General features: G+C 40.0%; 1 protein-coding gene across 1 annotated transcript in view; it reads left to right on the top strand.

Annotated features, from left to right (window-relative positions):
* Positions 1 to 7,092, top strand: part of LOC138467664 (protein unc-93 homolog A-like) — a 322,638-nt gene extending 315,546 nt beyond the window's left edge. Inside the window, exon 8 of the mRNA XM_069607845.1 lies at positions 6,254 to 7,092. Within this exon, the coding sequence (XP_069463946.1) occupies positions 6,254 to 6,519 (266 nt within the window). The 3' untranslated portion in view covers positions 6,520 to 7,092. The remainder of the gene's footprint in view (positions 1 to 6,253) is intronic.
* Positions 7,093 to 21,769: the final 14,677 nt, after the last annotated feature.

The following is a 21,769-nucleotide window of genomic DNA, read 5'->3' as shown; positions in this document are numbered from 1 at the left end:
AATGCAGTTTTTTTTTCGAGAAGGTGTAACAGTTGCTCAATGCTCTATTGGCCTTCTCCTGCCTCAAATTCATGAATGGGGAGAAAACTACTGGAGAACTGGCATCACCAACCATGCACAAAAAGTTGCAATGATTTTCAGATAGACGGTTAAAAGGAGATGCGAGCAAAGACATTAAAAAGCAAAATAGTATTTTTCACAGTTGTAAAAGTGCAGGGCCTCATTGCGAATTTGAGGTATCATCAAACTTGATTACCGTTTCTGCCAATAGGGGCCTGATTCAGAGGTGCGTGTTATCATGTAAAAGTGCTGGGTCTGAGTTGACAGACACTTTTCCATGAACACATGCATTTCGAAGTAATACAGGAGTGGCAGCAACAAACGAAGTCTGCCACTCCTGCAAAGCCGTGATTTACAGCATGGCAATAGCCTTGCCAACCACCTCACATCTAAAGGGCTGGCAAGGATTGTATTCAGAGGCTAGAACACCCTTCCTGCACCAGCCACAAGAGGCGTTCATTAACAGGACCCTAGGAGGTGCCGTTAAACTCCACATCACAGTTTTCCACATTATGTACATAGCATTTCTCAGACTGCAGCGCCACTTTTCTAGTTCAATGAAAGTTTATGAAAACATGCTTAAATTTGAAAAGTGGCAGTCTTTTTGGAAATCATTGCTATGCTACTGGAGCACATGTCCCCCCCCAAACCACAAAACCACAAAGAGAGGTTTTAGCAGCTTTTGCTGCTGGAAAGCATGAAACTTACTCTGCAATATGTCCACCCATCTCAGAATGATGGTGCTGGAAACTGGAGGGGAGTATGTTGGATTTCCACACACTTTTTATCACAAGCTCTGAATCGGACCCACAGTATGGTCGATTCACCACCGGATTCTAAGTGGTGCAACGGCAGTATAAATGCCTATTCCGGAGTCCATAGGTCTCCATGGGGTTTGATGGATTTGGCAGATTCTTTTTTTTTTTAATAGATTTACAGCCTCCAATTTGGCTTTATTTCTGTAATTTTGGTGGTATAAAAGGGTGCCGCCATTTATATCGCAATGCTAAATTATTTGTGAGTACCATAGACTGCAAAGATGTCAGTTTATTAATGCACCTTTATTTTATTTTATATTTATGTATTTATTTGTTTATTTATTTTTCCATGGAACAACTCATTTATTTAGTTTACAACAATATAAAACTTACAACAATATAAAACTTATGCAAATTGAACTCAACAATAACATCTGTTTCTATTTTAAACAATCAATAAAAACATTTCCTGCCTTTTGAGAAGTACCTCAATTAGAATCAGAAAAGAGTAAAAGGATGAGGAGAGAGAAAAGAAGAGAGAAAAAAGAAAAACACAAAACAAAAAAACACAACCCACATAACTACATAAGTCTTCAAAATCTAATTAGACATGTAAATCAATGACCATTTTAGAAAAAGCATCATAACATTGATGCAGACTTATCTCAATATCCAGATCTCTTCTCATTGCCATATTTTTCTTCTGTATGAGTTCAACCCAACTCCAGAATTAAGAAACTGCTCCACATGTTATCAAATAGTTTCTCCTTCTTCTGCAACCTCAATACAACTCTTTCATTATTACAAATTGAGTACATTTCCGTCAACCAAGAATCAATTGATGGAGCCTCAGCCGATTTCAAATTGCGTAAAATGATCATTTTCGCAGCCAATGACGCCTTCAAAATCCATGACACTTGGTGATATGTCAGATCATCCAGATCAGAATCTTCATCCAGAATCAATGTTAAAAAGATAAACTCCCTCTCAAAATTCAGTACTTAATTTATCACGTCTGTAATCCCAGTCCAAAATGCTCTCACTCTATAACAGTCCCAAAGCATATGTTCAAGAGTGCCTTTTGAGTGTCTGCACCCCCAACAACTATCACTTGAACTCAGTTCTGCGATCCGAAGTCCAAAATACTCTATTAATTAATTTCACTTGTCATGCTCTCTCACCAATATTAATGAACATTCGTGGAATGCGTTTGCACATTGCCTCCCAACGTTGTTTCATATCTTCTTCTAGACAGTGTGACCAGGAGCCCAGAAGCATATCATTCCCACTTGTTTTTGCACTCAAGAGATTATACATCTTTTGAAGCCATATGCTCTTGTCCCCCTCTGGTCTTCATAGAAGTCACCAGATCAGAGTCATCAAGCGTCTTCAAATTCACTGCTCCTCTAAGCCTCCAGTAATCCCCATACGTGCAATCAACCAGGCCAAATGTTGCTCTCAAATCACGAAATGATAGCCACAATCTTCCTTCGAATAGATCATCAATCCTTCTTACCCCTGCTACAAACCAGTCAGACCAGAATATGGTTTTATTCTCAATTGTAACTGCTGGATTTAATCATATTGATGAAGAGCCCATTAGCACTGGTGTCAAATTAAGAGACAAAGCCATGTCACTCGAGGTTGATCTTAGAAAATCTGTTAATGCAGACATTGCTCCCCATCATTTACTAGTTGTTGACAGGACTGCCATAGGGTAGAAAGGACCTACCATACTCGACTCAGCAACAGCCCAATCATGCAACTGTTCTGCTATCAATGGTAGAGAGTGTCTCACCATGAAAGCCTGATGGTATCTAGCAAAGTTTGGGGTGTTTAAACCTCCCTTCTCACTTTGCAATTCTTTAACCTTGGCGTTTTATACTCCCACAGGAGAAATTGGATCATAGAAACAAGCCGTGCTTCAGAAATGACTTCTTTGGAGGAAGTGGAATCATACTCATGACATATGTTATTTTAGATGCAGCTGTCATCTTGAATGCATTAACTTTTCAGCCTATGGACAACTTTAAAGAATCCTAGCGTTCAAAGACTGCTGATAACTTGTTGATTGTTAACTTGAAGTTCACATCCATCATGTCTTTCATGTCTCTAGTTAGCCGTACATCCAGATATTTCCTTTTCTGAAGGCACCACCCAAAGCCCAGGCTTTGCAGCATAGATCCATTACATAAATCTCAGCATGGTAAGGCCTCTGATTTAGACCAGTTGATTTTATAGTTTGAGACCCAACCAAATTCTCCAATTAGGTCCATCAAGACTGGAATAGATGTCGCTAAATCCCATATCATAAGAAGAAGATCATCTGCATAAAGCCAAAGTTTTTGTGTAACTCCATGAAAGTAACTCCCTAAAATGATTTTCTCTGATCTAATAGCCACTGCCAAAGGCTCTATTGAGAGTGCAAAAAGCAGGGGCGACTGTTACACATCGCTGCAAATGGTCTTTGTGGGCACTCTGCTTTCGAGCAGTTCCAAGATGGATGCCCGTGAGATTCCCCGTACTACCTGCAGCGGTCCAGTTTTTGCACGTCTCTTCGACGTACGGCCAACTGCTCACGTGATCCTTTATCCGGAATCGAAGCGGACGGTGCTTCGCGTCGCTTCTGCGTTTGAAGCTCTGTGAGTTCGCTTCTGAAACCTCTACCTACCTCCACTAATCAAAACTACTTGTACCTTCCGTTTCTCCTAACTCTGTTCTCTACCCTCATACAGATTCTCCCTTCAGCCTTCGCCTGCACACTGTTCATTCAGACCAATCCGGCAGACTTGTTTGTTTCCCATCTCTCCTAGACTTCCGTTAGAGTAAGTTTAGTCCTTTTAGGGCTCCCCCCTCTCTCCGATTAGCTTACTCACCTGTTCATTCCTTCCAGAGTCTCCCGCTGCTCCACGATACTTCCGATCTCCAGTTCTGAACAGTCTTCCTCCAACTTCGTTCCTTCGTTGGTGAGAGGATTACTTTCTGCTTCCCCTTCACTGTTCTACTATTTTCCCTCTTCTGACATTCTCCTAATTTTCCCTCTCCCGTGCTCTTAGGAGAAGCCTCCCGTGTGAAATCCTTTTCTGCCATCCGTCGGGGAAGCTTCCACTTCAACTTCCTCCTGATCCAGACGAAGGGGGACTCAACCAGGGTTTTCTTCCCATTAGAGGGTTTCCCTGGCAGTCCTGCCCTTTCTCCTGGGTTACTTTATCCTGGGTAGGAGAGGTCAGGGCTGTCTCAGGGTAACTTTCACGGCTGCATTGGTCCTCCCATTTGGTTTCATCGATCTGTCAAGGTGAGCTTTGTAGACTTTAACAACAGCTTTATTACTCTGCTTAATACAAACATAACAGCGACAGTGGACAACCCGGTATGATTCAAACATTGATGAAACTCTGCCATTCGTTGTCACCTCTGCTGTATGGTTCGTAGAGAGCAACTTCACCCACCCATGACCAAAATTAATTCGATCCATAGTCTTGAATAAAAACTCCCAATATACCTGGTCAAAGGCCTTTTCCGCATCCAATGACAAGGCAACTGACTCCACTTCCAACATATTTGATTCTGATATTGTCAGCAAAAGCTTCCTCATGTCCATTGCTAATACTCTTTCTTTTATAGAACCAGCTTCATTTGGATGAACCAGCCTCGCCAACACCTTCTCTAATCTGCTCACCAGAATTTTTGAAAGAATTTTACAGTACAAGTTAATCAGACTGATTGGCAGGTAGCTGCCAGGATCCAGAGGAGGCTTCCCTGGTTTCAAGAGTAATGAAATGGTAGCATGTCTAAGTTTGGGTGTTAGTCTACCCTTATCCTTACAATGAATAAAAGTATCCTTAAGTAAGTTCAGAACCTCAACAGGCAATTCTCTGTAGAATTCAGCAGGCACACCATCTGGACCCAGACACTTCCCTTCATTCAAGTCATATATAGCTTTCCTGATCTCGTCTATTGTTATTTCCTTTTCTAAATCCAAATGGTCCTCTCGCAGATAAGCATTCCAAAGACTGACTCATCAAGAAGTCATCAATCTGCACTGACTGTACCGTCTCAGTCTCACTGTAAAGCTTCTCATAAAAGTCTCTAAATTCATCATTTATTTCCTGAGGGTTGTAAGTCACACAGCCTCCATTCCTCGCAATCCCACAAATCGCTCTACTTTCAGCTTTCACACGCAAACGTTGTGCCAATAGACGGTTGCACTTTTCATTGACCTCGTAATAATTACATCTCGCTCTAAAGAGGGCGCGCTCTGCTTTTTCACTCAGATTTTTATTCAATTCATATTTCAATTTCAAAGGTTTTAACTTTGTCTCACCATCAGGCGAACACATCACATCCTTTTCCAATTCTTTTACATCTGCACTCAGAGTAATCAGGGCCTTGTCCATCTCCTATCTTTTTATTCCAGAAAGTCTCATTAGCACCCCCCTCTTTACGCTTTTGAAACACTCCCACGATGTGTTGATTCCCACTTCTCCATTTGAATTATGTGTAATGTACTCCACTGCTTCCCTCACCAAAGTCTGCCTCACTTCTTCATCTTTTAGTACTGCAGTGTTCTTTTTCCAAGTTTGTGTTTTATTTGACGAATAACACAGTCCTAAACTCATCCTAACGGGAACATGATCCGAAATAACAATACTCTCAATCTCGCAGCTGTTAAAATTCTGTGTCACTACACCGGAGGTCAATATGTTATCCAACCGTGAGTAAATGTCATGCGCCCCCGAATGGAAAGTGTATTCCCGACCTGTCGGATGTTCCAATTTCCAAACATCCAATAGACCAAAATCTTGCATAATTAGGCCTAATGCACCTTTATTAATATTGCTAAACTGGAACTGCAAGTGAAAAAGTGACTGTTGATAGGGACAAAGTGACTGATGCTCTTCCATTTAATTGGCCAATTCAGGTTTTAGCTAAATGACTTCTTAACCCCTTAAGTGCCAAGGGCGAGGTATCTTGTCCTTGGGATTACCTCCCTGTTGCCAAGGACGAGATACCTTGTCCTTGGTACTTAAGGGGTTAATGAAACAGAAAACGTTAGGAGGTATTGAATGGCGAAATACCAAAATCACTAAAAAGGCATTGGCACTGGAGGGGAAACCCCATGGCAGTTACAGAGGTATGTTAAAAAATAGTTAACCCAAAGAGTTTAAAAGGATGAAAGAAGTATTGTACAATGTGTTTCCAAAAACATGCTTTGAGTGGGCAGTCACCTGCCCTCTTACGAAGTGCCAAAGAATGTGATAATTGGTTGCACATTATTCATGTAGGTATATTTGAGGAGTATGGCTACAAACAACTCCCTACAATGGTTGAATGAGTCTGCTTAGGTCAAAAACAAGAATTAAGAAGATCCTTTGTAAACACACATTTTGGGATTGCTCGGTGAGATATAACATCTTGCATTTTGTCTCCTTCAGCCCTCTACGGAGTTCTGTTTGATGATCACAAGGAGGCCGCATTTGCGAACTATCGCCTCTGGGAGTCGCTGGGCTTCGTCATAGCCTACGCATACAGCACTTTTCTCTGTGTCTACGTGAAGCTGTACATCCTGTTGGCAGTGCTGGTGGTGGCGATGGTGATGTATGCTTTTGTTGAGCGCCAAGAAACCAAGCATCCAACAGTAAGGCATGTTCCAGGAAATGTGGAAAAGACCTATCCTTCGGACTTGCAAACCACCATGTAGGCAACGTTTACATCTTGGAACTTCAGGGCACTTTTCGGCGATTTCTTGTAATGTCAGATTTCCACATATACAGTATCGTTGTTTTCATTACTTTCTTCCACAGACAATGATTAGTCTGTGGTTTACATCATCAGAACTAGAGGTGCTCAGAAAATGGAAGACCTTCTTTGCCCATCAGTTGAGACATGGCTTGAGGACTTTGAAACACAAAAAAGCTTAGAGAAACTGTCTTTTGCGCAGGAGAATAATTAATAGAATGTGAACTTATCTGGTGCAGGTATCTGAACTGGTACTTCCAGTAATATGTATCATGCATTATGACTGTGTAGAGCCAGTGGTTGATCTGGCGCCCTCTTGTATCTTCCCAACTCTTCCCCAACTCTACATTTTTCGATATCTCTTCATCGTTTTCCTTGTGACTAAGTAAGCGGCTATCTGTATGTGTTTATGTTGGTCGTGGTATTTACGTGCCCTGTATTCTTCTTTTTCTGGCCATAATTACATATTTTCTGTATAGAATCAACTGTTGATGCCATCTTCATTACATGTCACAACGCCAATAAAAACAATTTTAAAAGTATTGGGATGGAACACAAGCTTTTTTTTCTAACCACAGAATAGCAGGGATCACACCAAAAGCTCCACACACTGCACATATTGTAGTAGTCTTTGTGCACATGAGGGTTTACTTTTCCATTCATTCTTTGGGGTTTTTTTGTAATAAGAAATCGTGTCATAATTACTAACATCAAAGTTAATAAACACAAATATGTGTGCTGTGGTTCAATTAACTTTGTCTACCTGGCAAAACAAGAGGGGACAGAAATGAAACCAACAACATGCACAGTATTTTAAAAAACCTTTAGAAACAAGGTGCCTTCTGTAGTCCTGAAAGCCTAGGAGGCCAATTCACAAGGACGTTACTATGCGTAACTTTGGCATAATCCTTACTCACTACTTTTTGTGAATAGAGTTCTCTCCAGGTCAGGGGTAAGCGGGAGTAACGTCTTCCTGAATCGCCCCCTCTGCGCCTATTTGCCAGATGGGCCTATGGCTGCCATTGGTCCAATAAAAGGTGTACTAGCACATCTATTTTATTGCGAATTTCCGGATGTTGAACTTTTTCTAAATACATTCTTATGAACGTGTTAAATATACTATGATTTGAATACACAACTAGGGGTCCTATTACACAGTCTACACATGGCACATGTTGGCACATGTGTGCAGATGGCTACTGTACCTGGTGGGAAAGCAGTCCATGCGGGCATGATGTAAAAGGTGGTATCAGGTTGTGAGCCTCTGCTCGCTGCCTCTGAGTCCAGGGGGCCTCATCTGTGGTGGTACCCATTTTCAGCAGCATCGGCCTCTGTTCACAATAGGGAGCACCCACTCCATTTAACCGTTTACCCTACCCCACGAATGTGGAGGTCAACGCTGCCGAAGCTCAATGTGATTTGACTGTATTTTCTTTCTGAATAGAGCATGCTGTAACGATGTTACCGTGCACGGCATTTCTAGGGTGTATCACCCATTATGAGTATATTCAACTAGATTTGTAATTACGATGAGCAGAAAAATTCTTTCTGCACGCTGTTCTCCCCAAAAAAATATTATAAAAGCATTTCAGTCCCTGCAAAAGGGAAGACAATTCATTTGTATATACAATTCCATTATACCAGTGTAAGTGCGTGGAAACAAATGCACAATAAGTCGGTAATGAGTCTTCTGCACATTACGCCGTACCTTGGGCGTGTTTCAAACCGGAAACAGGGGAATGCTTTCCTTTTTCAATGATGCAATGCACTTGCCGCTTGTTAAATAAGGGTGCACATTACAATGCCTCGAAATACCTCTTCCATCCTTGTATTTGCAGCATTTCTCACATTGTAATGTCCTTGAAGGGCACAACATGTTTTCACAAAAGTACAGGAAAGGTTTCTCTAAATCTCTTTAATTGCTGGAAAACATATTTATGGGATCGAAAATAATGTTAATCAACCTTTTGTATAGCGGTTACATTATGGGGTCATACCGCTTATGTACTCTGGGGATTCTAATCCCTATTGATGCAGAATTTACCACATGTTTTATTTTCAAAATCATAATGAGGGTGCGTGGTAAGAACAGGTTCAGAGCAATGTGACACTAATTTTTAGGCACCAGCCATCCCAGCTTGCATTTTGGCAGAGGCAAGAGTTCCTCTTGACGATTCCTAATGGAGCCACAGGTTCCTTCTGACCCCCCAAAATCCATCCCTCCTTGCCCACATAATTTCAAATGTTTGGACCACCACCACCATACTTTAAAAGAAGCATTAGCAAAGCCAACAGTTTGGGCTTGTGTGTAGGTATCGGATAGGTATTTTATCGGCACTGATATAAGTATACTATCTGGCCATGAATTTGGAACAGCTGGAAAATGGAGTGATTACCTGGGCCAGTGACCTAGATACTTGACAAATGTCTATCTTATACTTCTATCTGAAACTGTTGGCTTTGGGATTGCTTGCTTTTGACAGGACATCAGTGCAAGGGACAGATATAAATCATGTGGCTGAAAGCACACTTGGTTAAGATGTTTTTATTACACAAGTAGCCATTTACAGCTGCAACTAGGACATTAACTTTGTGTAGACTGCTTAGAAAAGCACTGGCAGGGTAAAGCTTGATTTTACTACTTGATAGAGTGAGCTCAAAGAGATCCGAGGGGGATGGTTTTGGACGAGCAGAGGCAAGGAGTGAGTGGGGATGGCCAGAGGGATAAGCATAGCCAGGGGGCAGTCAACAGGTGGGTAAATTACCAAACAACACCCACAAGCTGTGTGTCCCTCCTCATATGTCATCTCCCTCCTACCTGTACTCCAATGCAATAATTTCCACGTATAGGTGGCACTTAAGCACCACCCAATAGCCCAAAATGACTATTGATTGATGGGAGTGTGCGGCCAGTGCCACAATTTTTATTACTTCAAATGTACGGATGCCGGCAGAGGAAATGGTAGATTTGAATACTCATGCTTGCCTTTTATCCATGTCAGCAACATTAAATGTTCACCCAAAAAAGCCCTAAAAGCAGGGTTTTACTTCCAATTTGCCACACACTCACACACACTTATGTAATATGCCCCTATGTCATTGCATGTTTTGTAAATGGTATTTTTTTCAAATAATGTATTTAATCAGTAAGGCAATTATTAATGCACCTTTTACCTTGATACATGAATTGATCGCATTTTTAGGTCCGAGAGAGTTTGCTCTCTGACAGCCTTTTGCAGGTACATATTTTGCAGGATCCCAGTTGCTTCGTCAAGCAGGACCAGTGGATCCAGCTGAAAGCTCAGTGCCAGCTGCAGCCTTTTCTCAGAGCCAATGGAGCAGTTTAAGTTGGTGGGAGATGTGCTTACAATGATGTGTTTTCCCCATATGTCTTGCAATACATTTTTTTTTGTTGCCTTCATTATGTGTGTTTACTTCCTTAGACCAATACTCGTAGACATACTAAACAGACGTCCCTTCCAGGCTGGATGGATGTATGTTTCCAATGTGCATTGTATTTGGCTCTGTTTGCAAACACTAGCTTGCACGCATTTCTGTAGCATTGCAAGTGATTATCAGGTATGTAGGCCATACAAATGCAGAACTATCGTGACATCCCAGCCTGCTTATGCGATGGCGATATCACCATTTCCAAACGTGCTATCAGGGAAGCAAAATTATCAAAATGGACCCCGCATGCCTGTTAATTACCTTGAAAGGTATACGTAATCTTTGCCTCGCAATTGTTGTGTCTTGACTGTCGTCTAGTCGAAGAGTCCTCTGTCCACAAGTGCCGCACAGAGAGAATCAAAATCACTCTCTGTACAACCTTTGAGGCCACAGGTGGGAGATGTTCTTCCGGAACTGCGGAACTCGTGGAACCCCGAACCACTGTAAGGGAAACACCGGTTAAGTATCAAGCCAAAACAGCCAATCAACAAGTAAGTGGAACGGTCTTCCCAAGAGGTGTCCGTGGGGTATCAGTTGTACCTATAGGGGAGGTTTCGAGACCCAACAAGGCTGTTCCTTCAGCAGTGTAGCGATCCCAGCAGTGTTGCAAGAGCCGGGCCCACCGGGTGCCAGAATCCGCACAATGAAGGCGGAACGTAGTGGATAGAAGTCCGAGAGGCAGTCCGTGATCGTAGCAATGAATCCAAGAAGCAGAAACCAGAGCCAGGGGTAATCCGATAACAGTCCGTAGTGAAATCCGAGTCCAAAATCCAGAGGTGACAAAAGGTAAGTATAGCGCTGTACAGGAGTCCAAGAGAACAGCTGTGAAGCACCGAAGCACTACGATGCAGCCGTTTAAATACCAGCGCTGCTATTTCCTCCCGGTCACATGAGCCGCGACCGCATCACGTGAGCGTAGCTTAGAAACACGCGAGCGGGAGGCGGTGGTCATGTGATGCGGAAGAAGCCGGTCTCGCAACCGCCAGGGAAGACGCAAATGGAGCGGGCGTCTCCGTGAGCAAGCAGCATGCCAAACCTTGCGCTGTGGCACTTGGCGCCGTGGCACCTGGGGATTCGAGGAAAGCACATGTGAGTCCCGGAACCGGGCCAGAGGACGGGGGAAATGGAGGTACGGGGGCGGAAAATGGGAACCCTAGAGGAACTGAAGGGAGAGTGAGTAGAGTGCGTGACAGCAATCATAGCGCTCATCTCATTCACACACCACAGCCATCACGCCACGTGTGAAATTAGAAGAGGCTATTTGGCATGCCGCTGCAGCACCCTGCGTGAAGACAGTCTTTGAGCATGGAGCGGACAATGGATCATATGCAGGGGCCTCGGCTGCTGGGTCACACCGGCTGCCAAATACATTCATTGTTTTGCTAGTAAAAGGTATGCTTATGGGTCGTGTTGTGTGTTCCTGCTAATTTAAACTGTCTGTGTGCTTTTATAACACAGTGAAGCATTGCCCTAAGCAGTGTGTTCATTGTTCGTCTGCCAGAGATTTCTCTGGCAGCATTTGTCACGGAATGAACTACATTAATGGCTTGTTACTTGAGGTGGAGTTATGAAATGTTACTGTAGGATGCTGTAATATGCAGACGGCGAATGCTACTTCCTTCCCTCTGACTCAGCAGCCACAACTATGCTAGTTGAAAAATAAGCATTGGCAAAGCCAACAGTTTTGGCTTCTGTGTAAGGCATGCAATAGATCATTTCCAGGCACTGCCAGGGTGGTGCTAATTGGCCATAAGATTGCAACAGCTGGTAATTGGTGTTAGCACCTGGGTATATGACAGTGGCTAGAAAATTGCCCATGTAGTACCTATACATATGCCAAAACTATTGGCTTTGCCAATGCTTGTTATTGACAGAAATTCAGTGCAAGGAACAGATGCAAGGACACACATTTTGATTCTAAATCAAGTCCCCGAAGGCATACTTGAATGACACATTTTTATTAAAACAGGAGCTGGTATATAGTTGCAAATATGCCATTACCTTATAGAAGACTGCTTAGAAATAACATTAGATTTCCCCCTAAAAGCACAGAGCTAGCTCAAAGAGATCTGGAGGGAAGAATGTTTTAGATGGGATGGGGCAGTTAGTGGTTGAGAATGGTCATAGTGACTAGAATGTCCTTGAGTGGTCAATGGGTATATACATATTCAAACAATACCCACAGCATGTTGTTCCCACTCTCACATCCCATCTCCCACATCTCATCCCAGCTTCACTTCCGATACCACTAGTTGCGTTTTATAGGCAGCTCTTTAAGTGTCTCTTTTTAAAAAAAAATGTTTTATTAAGAACATTAAGTACATAAGATTTACATATTAGATAATACAGCATATAGAGAAATGTAAAGCCTCACCAGGCTATAATAAATCAATACATTTAAATAATAATGCAACCTTATATACTATATGTTTATTCTATTCTAATGCAAACAATGCAGTTTAAAATAAGCTAATAGTATCATAGCTAACTTGTAAGTGAAACAATATATATACAAACATGACAGACAGGACTAACACAGTACTAACACACTCACCAGGAGGAGGGTGGGGGACATGTTTCTCATATATATGAGAAATGATTAATATAATTCAACCAATTCAACCATAATCCTAGTCTTGATTAGGTATTACATTGTTTAAATAATCTACAAAAGCTTTCCATTTCAATAGATGTTCATGCATTAAGGATGGAGATATCACGTTACATTTTTCCATTCCGTGAATGTTACAGACTGAGTTCCACCATAATTTAAAGTGTACACCTTTGAGATTTTTCCGATTTGACGTAATCGTCTGGATGCAGTAGCAACGAATAAGTCAAACAAATAACCATCATTTTTACAAATAGCAGGTTGGATTGTTTCGCTACCAAGATATACAACTTCAAGGGACATACATAACTGTATTTGAAAGATGTTTCGAAGGATTTCTCCAATCTCTTTCCAAAAAGCATTAACATAGTAAAATTTAAAGATCATATGCTTAAGGGATCCCTGCGACCGTGCACAGGCCCAACAATTATTATTTTGAGAAATTCCACATCTAAAGAGCATTATAGGTGTTATAAACGGGCTATGGTGACAAAAATATAGCGTTTGCAGAAGACTGGCGGAGACGATTACCTTAGAAATACTTGTCCATATATGAGGCCATCTAGCTTGTAAAATGTTGGGGAGGCAGTCTTGATTCCAAGCTTCTTGACATTTAAATAGAACTCCATCAGTTAATAAAGAGGAACATGCTTTGTAAAACATAGATGCTGTAACATTAGGATTGGATAAGTGGAGTAATCATTGAGCTTGAAAATTATTAGAATTGAATACTAACAATTCATAGATTTCCATAATCACATTTATTAAGCTAATATATTTCAGGATAAAGTTCCTTGGGGCTTGAAATTTCATTGTAAACTCATCAAATGTTAATGGGGTTGCTTGGATAAATAATTGTCCTATATGCCTGATTCCTAGATCAAGCCATGGTCTCTAACAGATGACTCTCTTTTTAATTCTAATTAGGGGATTCATCCATATATGCTGGGACATAAACTGAGAATGATTTGTTGGAGGCAGAATTAAATATGAGTGTAAGTACTTAATAGAAATATTAATACTAGTACTAGAAAAACATCTCTTATAATTATAAATATAAGGACATTCTAAGACAGCATGAGGTAAGACCATAGCTTTTTCCATGTGCAAACAGTTAGGTATATCTATATCATTTGGACAGAACCATAACTGAGTCTGTTTTAGTAAGAAGGCATAGTGATATGTCCTATAATATGTAAATCCCACTCCTGCCTCGGATTTAGGTTTTTTAAGTTTGTATAACGAAATCCTTCTTTTCTTCTTGCCCGATAGGAATTTGAGGATGCAAGAGTCTAAGTAATGAATGAAAGATATAGGAATAGGAACAGGAAGCATATAAAGAAAATATAATATGACGGGTGACACCTTTATTTTAACAGTTTCTAATCCCCCCCACCAGGGAATATGGAGCGGTGACCATGTATTTGTTAACTCCTTTGCTTTGGTTATGACGTTGGCTGTGTTAATTTTCATTATTTGCTTAATTGAAGTTGAAATTTGGATGCCTAAGTACTTAATATCTGTTGGGCACCATTTCATTCCAATAGTAGAGCAATGATGACATGTTCAGTGTACGTTAAGAGGTAGTATTTTGGACTTGTCCTTATTAAGTTTGTACTCTGATGCATGAGAAAAACGTGAAATGATACAATTTAAGTGTTGTATGCACATTTCAGAAGTTCTTAATAAAAGTAACACATCATCAGCATCGGCTGCTGCTTTGACCTTAATGTCTTTAAACTGTATGCCAGCTATGTTATCATCTTGTCTAATTGCTTATAGGAATTGTTCTAATGCTAATATAAACAATAAAGGGGACAGGGGAAAGCCCTGACGGGTACTTCTATGTAGAGGGAATCGTCTATGGCGAACCAAACGGCCATATTTACGGCGATATTTTTGTTGGGGATATTATTACCTGATACCACAATAGATATAAACAAATTAGGGATGTCATGCCAAGAGAGGGCTTTAAACATATAGTCCCATTCTACTTTATCAAACGCCTTCTCTGCATCTAGTGCTATTGCCATGTAGGGATGTGGGGATTTTTGAATGATGCTAATAATATTGGTGAATAGTCTAATATTTGCAGAGGACACCCTTCCTTTCACATATCCCACCTGGTCATTCTTAATCAAATTAGGAAGAAGGGGGCTGAATCTGTTGGCTAAAATGTTGCTAAATATTTTATAATCCGTTTTTATTAGGGAAATGGGTCTATAATTTTGGGTTAATTCAGGGTCTTTATTAGGTTTAGGGAAGACAATCAGCATAGCTTCTGAAAAGGAGCGGATGGCTTGTTTATTAGTAATAAAGTATTTGAATAATTCATTGAGCTGGGGAACAAAGGTATCTTTAAAGTGGGCAAAATAATCAATAGAAAATCCATCTGGGCCTGGAGCTTTGCCCTTTTTTGAGATTCTTAATGACATTTTGGATTTCACTCAATGATATTAAGTCACCTAAAGATTTGAAGTTTTATGTAGTGTAAGTCAGAGGCATGGATATTCTCTGGAGATTTGCTGAGGAATATAGTTTTTAATAAAATTTTGAGAAGACTTGCATAATATCTTTATCTGACATGACTCTGTTAACATTTTGATCCTTAATAACCGTGATTTTTGCTTTATCTTAAGATAGGATGCCAACGCTTTGCCTGATTTATTCTAAAACGGATGAATCATAGATTTATTTTTAAAAGATTGGCACATGAGTATTCAGTGGTTAGATTCTATTCTGAGTTTAATGATTTTTTATGAGTTAGGGCGGAGTTAGTATGAAGATACTGTGATTGTACGATTTTAATTTCTTTGAGAATATCCTCTGTTTCTTTTTTATATCTTTTCTTTTTTTCTGCCATATAGGATATAATATGTCCTGTCATTGTTGCTTTAAAGCAGTCCGAATTATTATGAATCGAGGTATCATTAGGAGAGTTTTCTGCAAAAAAGAATGAATGTTGTTGATGAATACATTTCACAAAATCTTCATCCTTTAAGAGGGCAGAATTGAATTGCCATCTGTTGAACTTCTGTGTGTTTTGGGGAGTGGATAGTTTGATCTGGACCAACGCATGGTCAGATAAGACAATAGGTTCTATTCTTGCCTCTATAAGATTATTCGTCAGAGATTTAGATACGAAAATGTAATCAATCCTTGATAGTGAGTTGTGAGGAGGGGAAAAAATGTACAGTCTAAATCCGAGGGATGAATAATGCGCCATGCATCAATGTGTCCTAAATCCGACACAAAATTAGCAAATTGAAGCTTGGATATGGTGATTCTAAATCGCACATTAGATTTTTTGTCAAGTATAGGGTCTATGATTTTCATTGAAATCTCCACAAACAATTAAATTATTGGGACAATATTTGGATATATGATTTCTTAAATTGGTCCAGAAACCTGGGTCAGCAATAGTGGGGCCATAAACATTCAGAACAGAGTATTCTGTGGAATCCATAAGGAAGGATTTTGACCAATACCGATCTACCAACAGTATCTATCTCTGTAGATATTATCTGGCATTGGAGTTTTTTGTTATTGAGAGTGATCACTCCGTTCTTCTTCCTATCTGCTGCAATTGAAAAATCCTGGCCTACCCATAATCCTTTCAATTTGGCTGCCTCATCTTGTGAGAGATGGGATTCTTGTTTGCAAGCTATGGCTGGTTTCGTTCTATCGAGATGTGAAAGAATTTTTTGTCATTTGACTGGATTGTGTAAACTTTTGACATTCCAAGTTCCAATGTTCATATCCATGAAATTACAATAAAACTATTATCTGCAAAGTAGCCATTCTAGTCATGAACAGGTGATCTAAAACACTAAAGGGAGTGCAACAATAGGAAATGGGGAGGACAAACAAGAGAAACACAGAGCTTTGCAAAATACATAAAAACAAACTTGGAGATGAAACAGTAGTGGCTAACTGGATACAGCCACTCCAAACCATGTTAAAGGTAGAGTCACTAATAGGCTGAGGTGGGGCGTCTAATACGGATGTACCTCTCCATGTCCCTTCCCGGCAAATAAGTCATTTGTAGATTAACACCTTTCGCGCTCAACCTTTATTCAGTTATGTGGTTTGGTGGTGTTCATCTCTTCTCTCCTGTGGTTTTGAATGAAATTGCGTAAGTCCAATGGATCTTGAAATGTGCAACTCTGGCCACTGAAAGTAACTTTTAGGGATGAAGAATGTATGATCCCATATCTGGCATTGAGCTGCTGCAAAGCCGGTCTAAAAGCTAATAGTTCTTTCCTCCTTGCTGCTGTGATATTAGACACATCCTGGGTAATGAAGATTTTGGTGCCTTCCCACATAAGAATTGTCTTTGATTTAACTCTTTCCATAATGAGAGTTACAAGGTTGTAATCCGATAAGGCTAAAATCAAGGTTCTTGGTGCATTTCGAGAGAGATTTCTGGGTCCAATACGGTGGGCACTCTGGATATTGAACTGTGGAGCTGGAGATAGATCCAGGAGAATAGGGAGCATTTTGTATGCAAACTGGATGGGGTAATTATTTTCAAGGTTTTTAGGAAGACCATCTATGTGTATGTTATTCCTTCTGTTTCTATTTTCTACGTTTTCAGCCTGTTTTTGCAAAGATAAAACTGAATTCTCCAGAGACAGCACTTTCCCAGCAACATCTTCGGTATCACTTACTCTTCTTTCCACCTCAGAAATTCTGAATTCGAAAGTAGACCACTTATCATCCAACATTTGTAGTTTGGCTGTTGTGGCTTCCATAAATGGTTTAAGTGACTTGATTTCTATTAGGATTGCATTCATAACTGAGTCAGGTGTGTCTTCCTTGGGTATGGGAGATTCACTCTTCTGTCTTTTGGGGGCACTGCTAGTGGTCGTGGATATTATTTCTTTGGATTGTCCCTTTTTAAGAGAGATATTAAGGCAGGATATATGCTCCTTGGCAAGTAGAAGATTTGCACAGCAATGAAAATAATTCCTTTGTAATAGAACACAGGATCCAGCAGCTCTACACACCTTCCACTCAAAAAATGTGGCTTGAGAAAAGGCAATGAAACAGTCTTTATTTCCGTATAAATAGTAGATGCTGCTCTTATAGCCTAATATCCACTTGAACTCTCAGACCAGGCTAGGTATCAATTGGGCAGAGCAAGCTTGCTAGGCATTTATTTATAGTACTTCCAGGTTTTGTGTATTACAGTTGTAGAGAAAAGTAATCCATTGGAAACCAACATTTGTTTTAAATGCGCTGTTTGTCACACATGAGCACCACTACCTCACAAACAATATCATAGAGGTATCTAAGCTCTTTGTTCATTTTCTGGAAGTCTTTATTCACCAATATTTACTATTATAGACTTATTAATTGTGTGATTAAAATGTTATTCTTAGCCTTTAATTTCTTTTTAGAGCCATCACTGAATGAAGATGATATTGAATATGTTTATACTACAATGAGGAGGTCATTACATACGTTAATTTCACTTCATTATGGGTGAAAACAGTGTTTCTATGGAGGTCTACCTGTGTCGTGAAGCAAATGTGCTGCCCAACGACTAGAGGACCTCCAAGAGGCACACGCCGATCAGCTGACACGGCGTGCGGCTTCAGACTGCAGCGGGACTCCCCTTCTTTTAGGCCGTGTCTCCTCACAACGTTGTTCCTCTAAACCTTCTTCAAACACGGTCGCTGAGCTTCTGTTATACAGCAGCAGTTTAGGGAAGTGCCACAAGTAAGTGAAACCTTAAATTAATGTAAAATGAGCGCAGTATTATCAATATTAATGAGCCGGGTCAGAAGCTCGGAAAATAAGCGGCCATCCTCTATGGCGCTAAGCCACGCCCCCCCCGTTAAGTGTGTCTTAATTGCCAACTTTGATTCTAGAGCTTTCAAGTCTCAAGTGGCCATGTGTGAGAGGGTCATCCAGTATCCAGTCCTGTTTTACGGCCTTTGGTTACTGGGATGTGTCGTTTTTCTTTCCTATTTGAAATGTAGGAAAACTACAAATCCCAGAATTCCAAGCAAAAACAGGACTGGGAGGCCTTCTCGCTCACTTTCTAAATCAGCAAATACCCATTTGGGATGGCACACAGACACTTCCTACACCCTCAGGTGACTTAAATAGCTAGGACACTGTGGATATTAATATATCACTGTTGCATTTAGAGCAATACTTAGGAGTATGTCAAAGAAAAGGGTTATTAGAATAAAACAAGGGATCACACAAACATTCTGAAGCAGGTAAGTACTTTTGCAGAACCATTCAGGGTCGTGTTTAACATGATATTGCATAATTCCATGCAGTTTCTTTGAGTGACGTCAAAGTTATAAGCCATCCAGAAACTCATTTTCGCGGACTCTATTATGCAGAAATATGCATCGAAGTCCCCAAACATCTGGGATGTTTGTGAACTCCACAAAAACTCCAGACACTTGAAACATTTGCTGACTTCGTAGAACAAAAAACGCCTGTTTTTTGGCTTATTATGGCCATATCCTATCCCATATTCCATCCCATCCTCATCACCCCTTACCCCTCACCTCCCCAGACATAGTTTCATTAGTTTGACAAGTGCAATGTTGTGTTTTTTTAATATGTTTTTACCGCAGGGTCCGCAGGCTATGGGCGCGGTTTGCAAATCAAACATGGCGTCTGTTTCAAAAATGTTGATGCACCTCACATTTGCGGACATCCAATCAGTGGGCACGTAATTGGTCTAGGGGTATCTGTGGTCTCCGAATCAGGAAATGAGTCCGCGGGCCGGACCCAGATATCACAAATTATTTTGTACCTACTTATTGGCAGTTTGTTCAAAAACTACTGGACGGATTTACACCAAATTTACAGAAGCCGCTCCTGAGGCAAATTTGGTAAAAATCCATCCAGCGGTTTCAGCAAAAAATAATTCCATTGCGATTGCGTCTATGAGGATTTCCACGAATTCTGCGACCCCACCTATAACTTTGCCACCCCTTGACAAAACTGCACCAAACTCTGCGGGCCCTGAGATAGATATATATATATATATAACACATCTGTATAAAACAGCCCTTTGCGATCACATGATCAGAAAAATGAAAGCTAAGGGGAGGAGCCTAATACCAATGCCGGTCTGCTTCCTGTTTTTATAAATGAAGGTGTTTCACGTATATGGGAAGAAAAAAAGCCTGAGGAAGCTTGGAATACAAGCGGAACGCGTGGCGGTTTCCACCCTGGTGGGGTGAGTGTTTTTGCAACCTGTATGTTAGCAAGGGAGGCGTGGGAGAGATGCCTACCCTTTTTAAGCCATTAGGCAGTGTTGGTTGCACGAGATTATTTGTAATTAAATAAAATGCTTTTTTAAGAAAGCGGTTTGGTTGTGTGTGCAGGGATTATTGTGTTACATGTTGTTGTTGTTTTTTTTTGAAGTGCTACACCCTTCCTCAACACATGTGTGTTTTACATATTTAGAAATCTGACCAAGATTTCTTTCCCTCGCACCAGCTACATGCAGGCTGAGCACTATCTTGGCATATTTGTTGCTCTATATATATATATATATATATATATATATATATATATATATATATATATATATATATATATATATATATATATATATATATATATGAAATTCAGTAAAAAACGTTACTAAAGGGACGTTACGGTTAATTTGCGCTATTAAAAACCTATGAAATTCAGTAAAAAAACTTTGTTAAAGGGACGTTATGGTTACAAGTAAAACCAAAAAACCCCTGAAATTCGGCATTTATGGTAAGCTAAGCAACCATAACTCGCGCCAACACCGTGATAAGACTAACACCCAGGACATCAAAGTTGACATCACAAATGCCAATGATGACATCACTGATGACATCACATATCTGACTCGCACTTTTTACCTTTAGTGATGTATCTTGGCCAGTAATAGTTCAGAACAAAAAAATCAAAAAGTACTATATTTGTACACTTATACTTCAAATATGTTCTTACAATAGTTCACTTAGGGTCGGCTCACAGCATATGAAACATATTACATAGGGAAAATACACACTTGAAAGATAGCAATGCTTTCTGTTCATGAAGAATGAAGACAATCAGTAAGGTTATCAACATTTTCTATTGTTCTGCTGTTTTTTTATTACTGTACTTTCTCTGGATATGCTCATATTTGTATTTGCATTAATTTCTTTAGGGTGCAGTTCCATCATGTGATAGTTATACATAGGGAAGTAGTAGGTTTGAAGCAGAGTAATCATTTCTGCGCATAAAGATAATCAGTTAGGTTTTGAACACTTTCTGGTTCTTCTGCTACTTTTTTATGTACTTCACTTTCCCTGTATATACTCATATTTGTATGTGTTGTTGTGTCTTTGTGTTTTATATTTAATAATGAAATTATGTAGTAAGTGGGTTTTATTAGCTACGTATTACAAGTTGCACAGTACACAAAACTCTAATAAAAAAGAATTTATCATTTCACTATTCAACATGGGAAGATTATGAATATTGCACCTCCATCATGTATGCTGCACACAATGATCATGTTTATACATGAGTAGGTTAGTATACTGTAAAGAACTTCATAATAAAATGCTATTTATATCAATGCATTGCTTAATGCACCACATAGCTCATGATATCTATTCCAATGATCCTTGATACTTTTTTTGTCAACATTATAATAAGAATCCCTTGTACAGACTTTTCATGAAAAGTAAATACACATGTGATGTCATCAGTGATGTCATCAATGACATTTGTGATGTCATCTTTGATGTCCTGGGTGTTAGTCTTAGCAATGCACATTGGTGGCGCGAGTTTTGGTTGCTTAGCTTACCATAACTGGCGAATTTCAGGGGGTTTTCCATTATACTTGTAACCATAACGACCATTTAATAAAGTTTTTTAACTGAATTTCGTAGGTTTTTAGTAGCGCAACTTAACTATAACAGCCCTTTAACAAAGTTTTTTTTACTGAATTTCATAGTTTTTTAATAGTGCAACTTATCTATAACCTCTCTCCATCAAAGTTTTTTTTACTGAATATACATATACATAGTGTGAATTTGATAGATGTTTACTAGGATTCCCTTACTTTATATACATGTAACATAGAATATACTGAACCCCCTGCTAGTGATTTGATGTCCGCGGACTGTGCGTATGTCCGTGGACA

This window comes from Ambystoma mexicanum, chromosome 4q, assembly GCF_040938575.1.
Source record: "Ambystoma mexicanum isolate Mex_15411 chromosome 4q, UKY_AmexF1_1, whole genome shotgun sequence".
NCBI classification, from domain to species: Eukaryota; Metazoa; Chordata; class Amphibia; order Caudata; family Ambystomatidae; genus Ambystoma; species Ambystoma mexicanum.
Note: the sequence above shows the minus strand (reverse complement) of the source record. Positions and strands in the feature narration are given on the sequence as shown.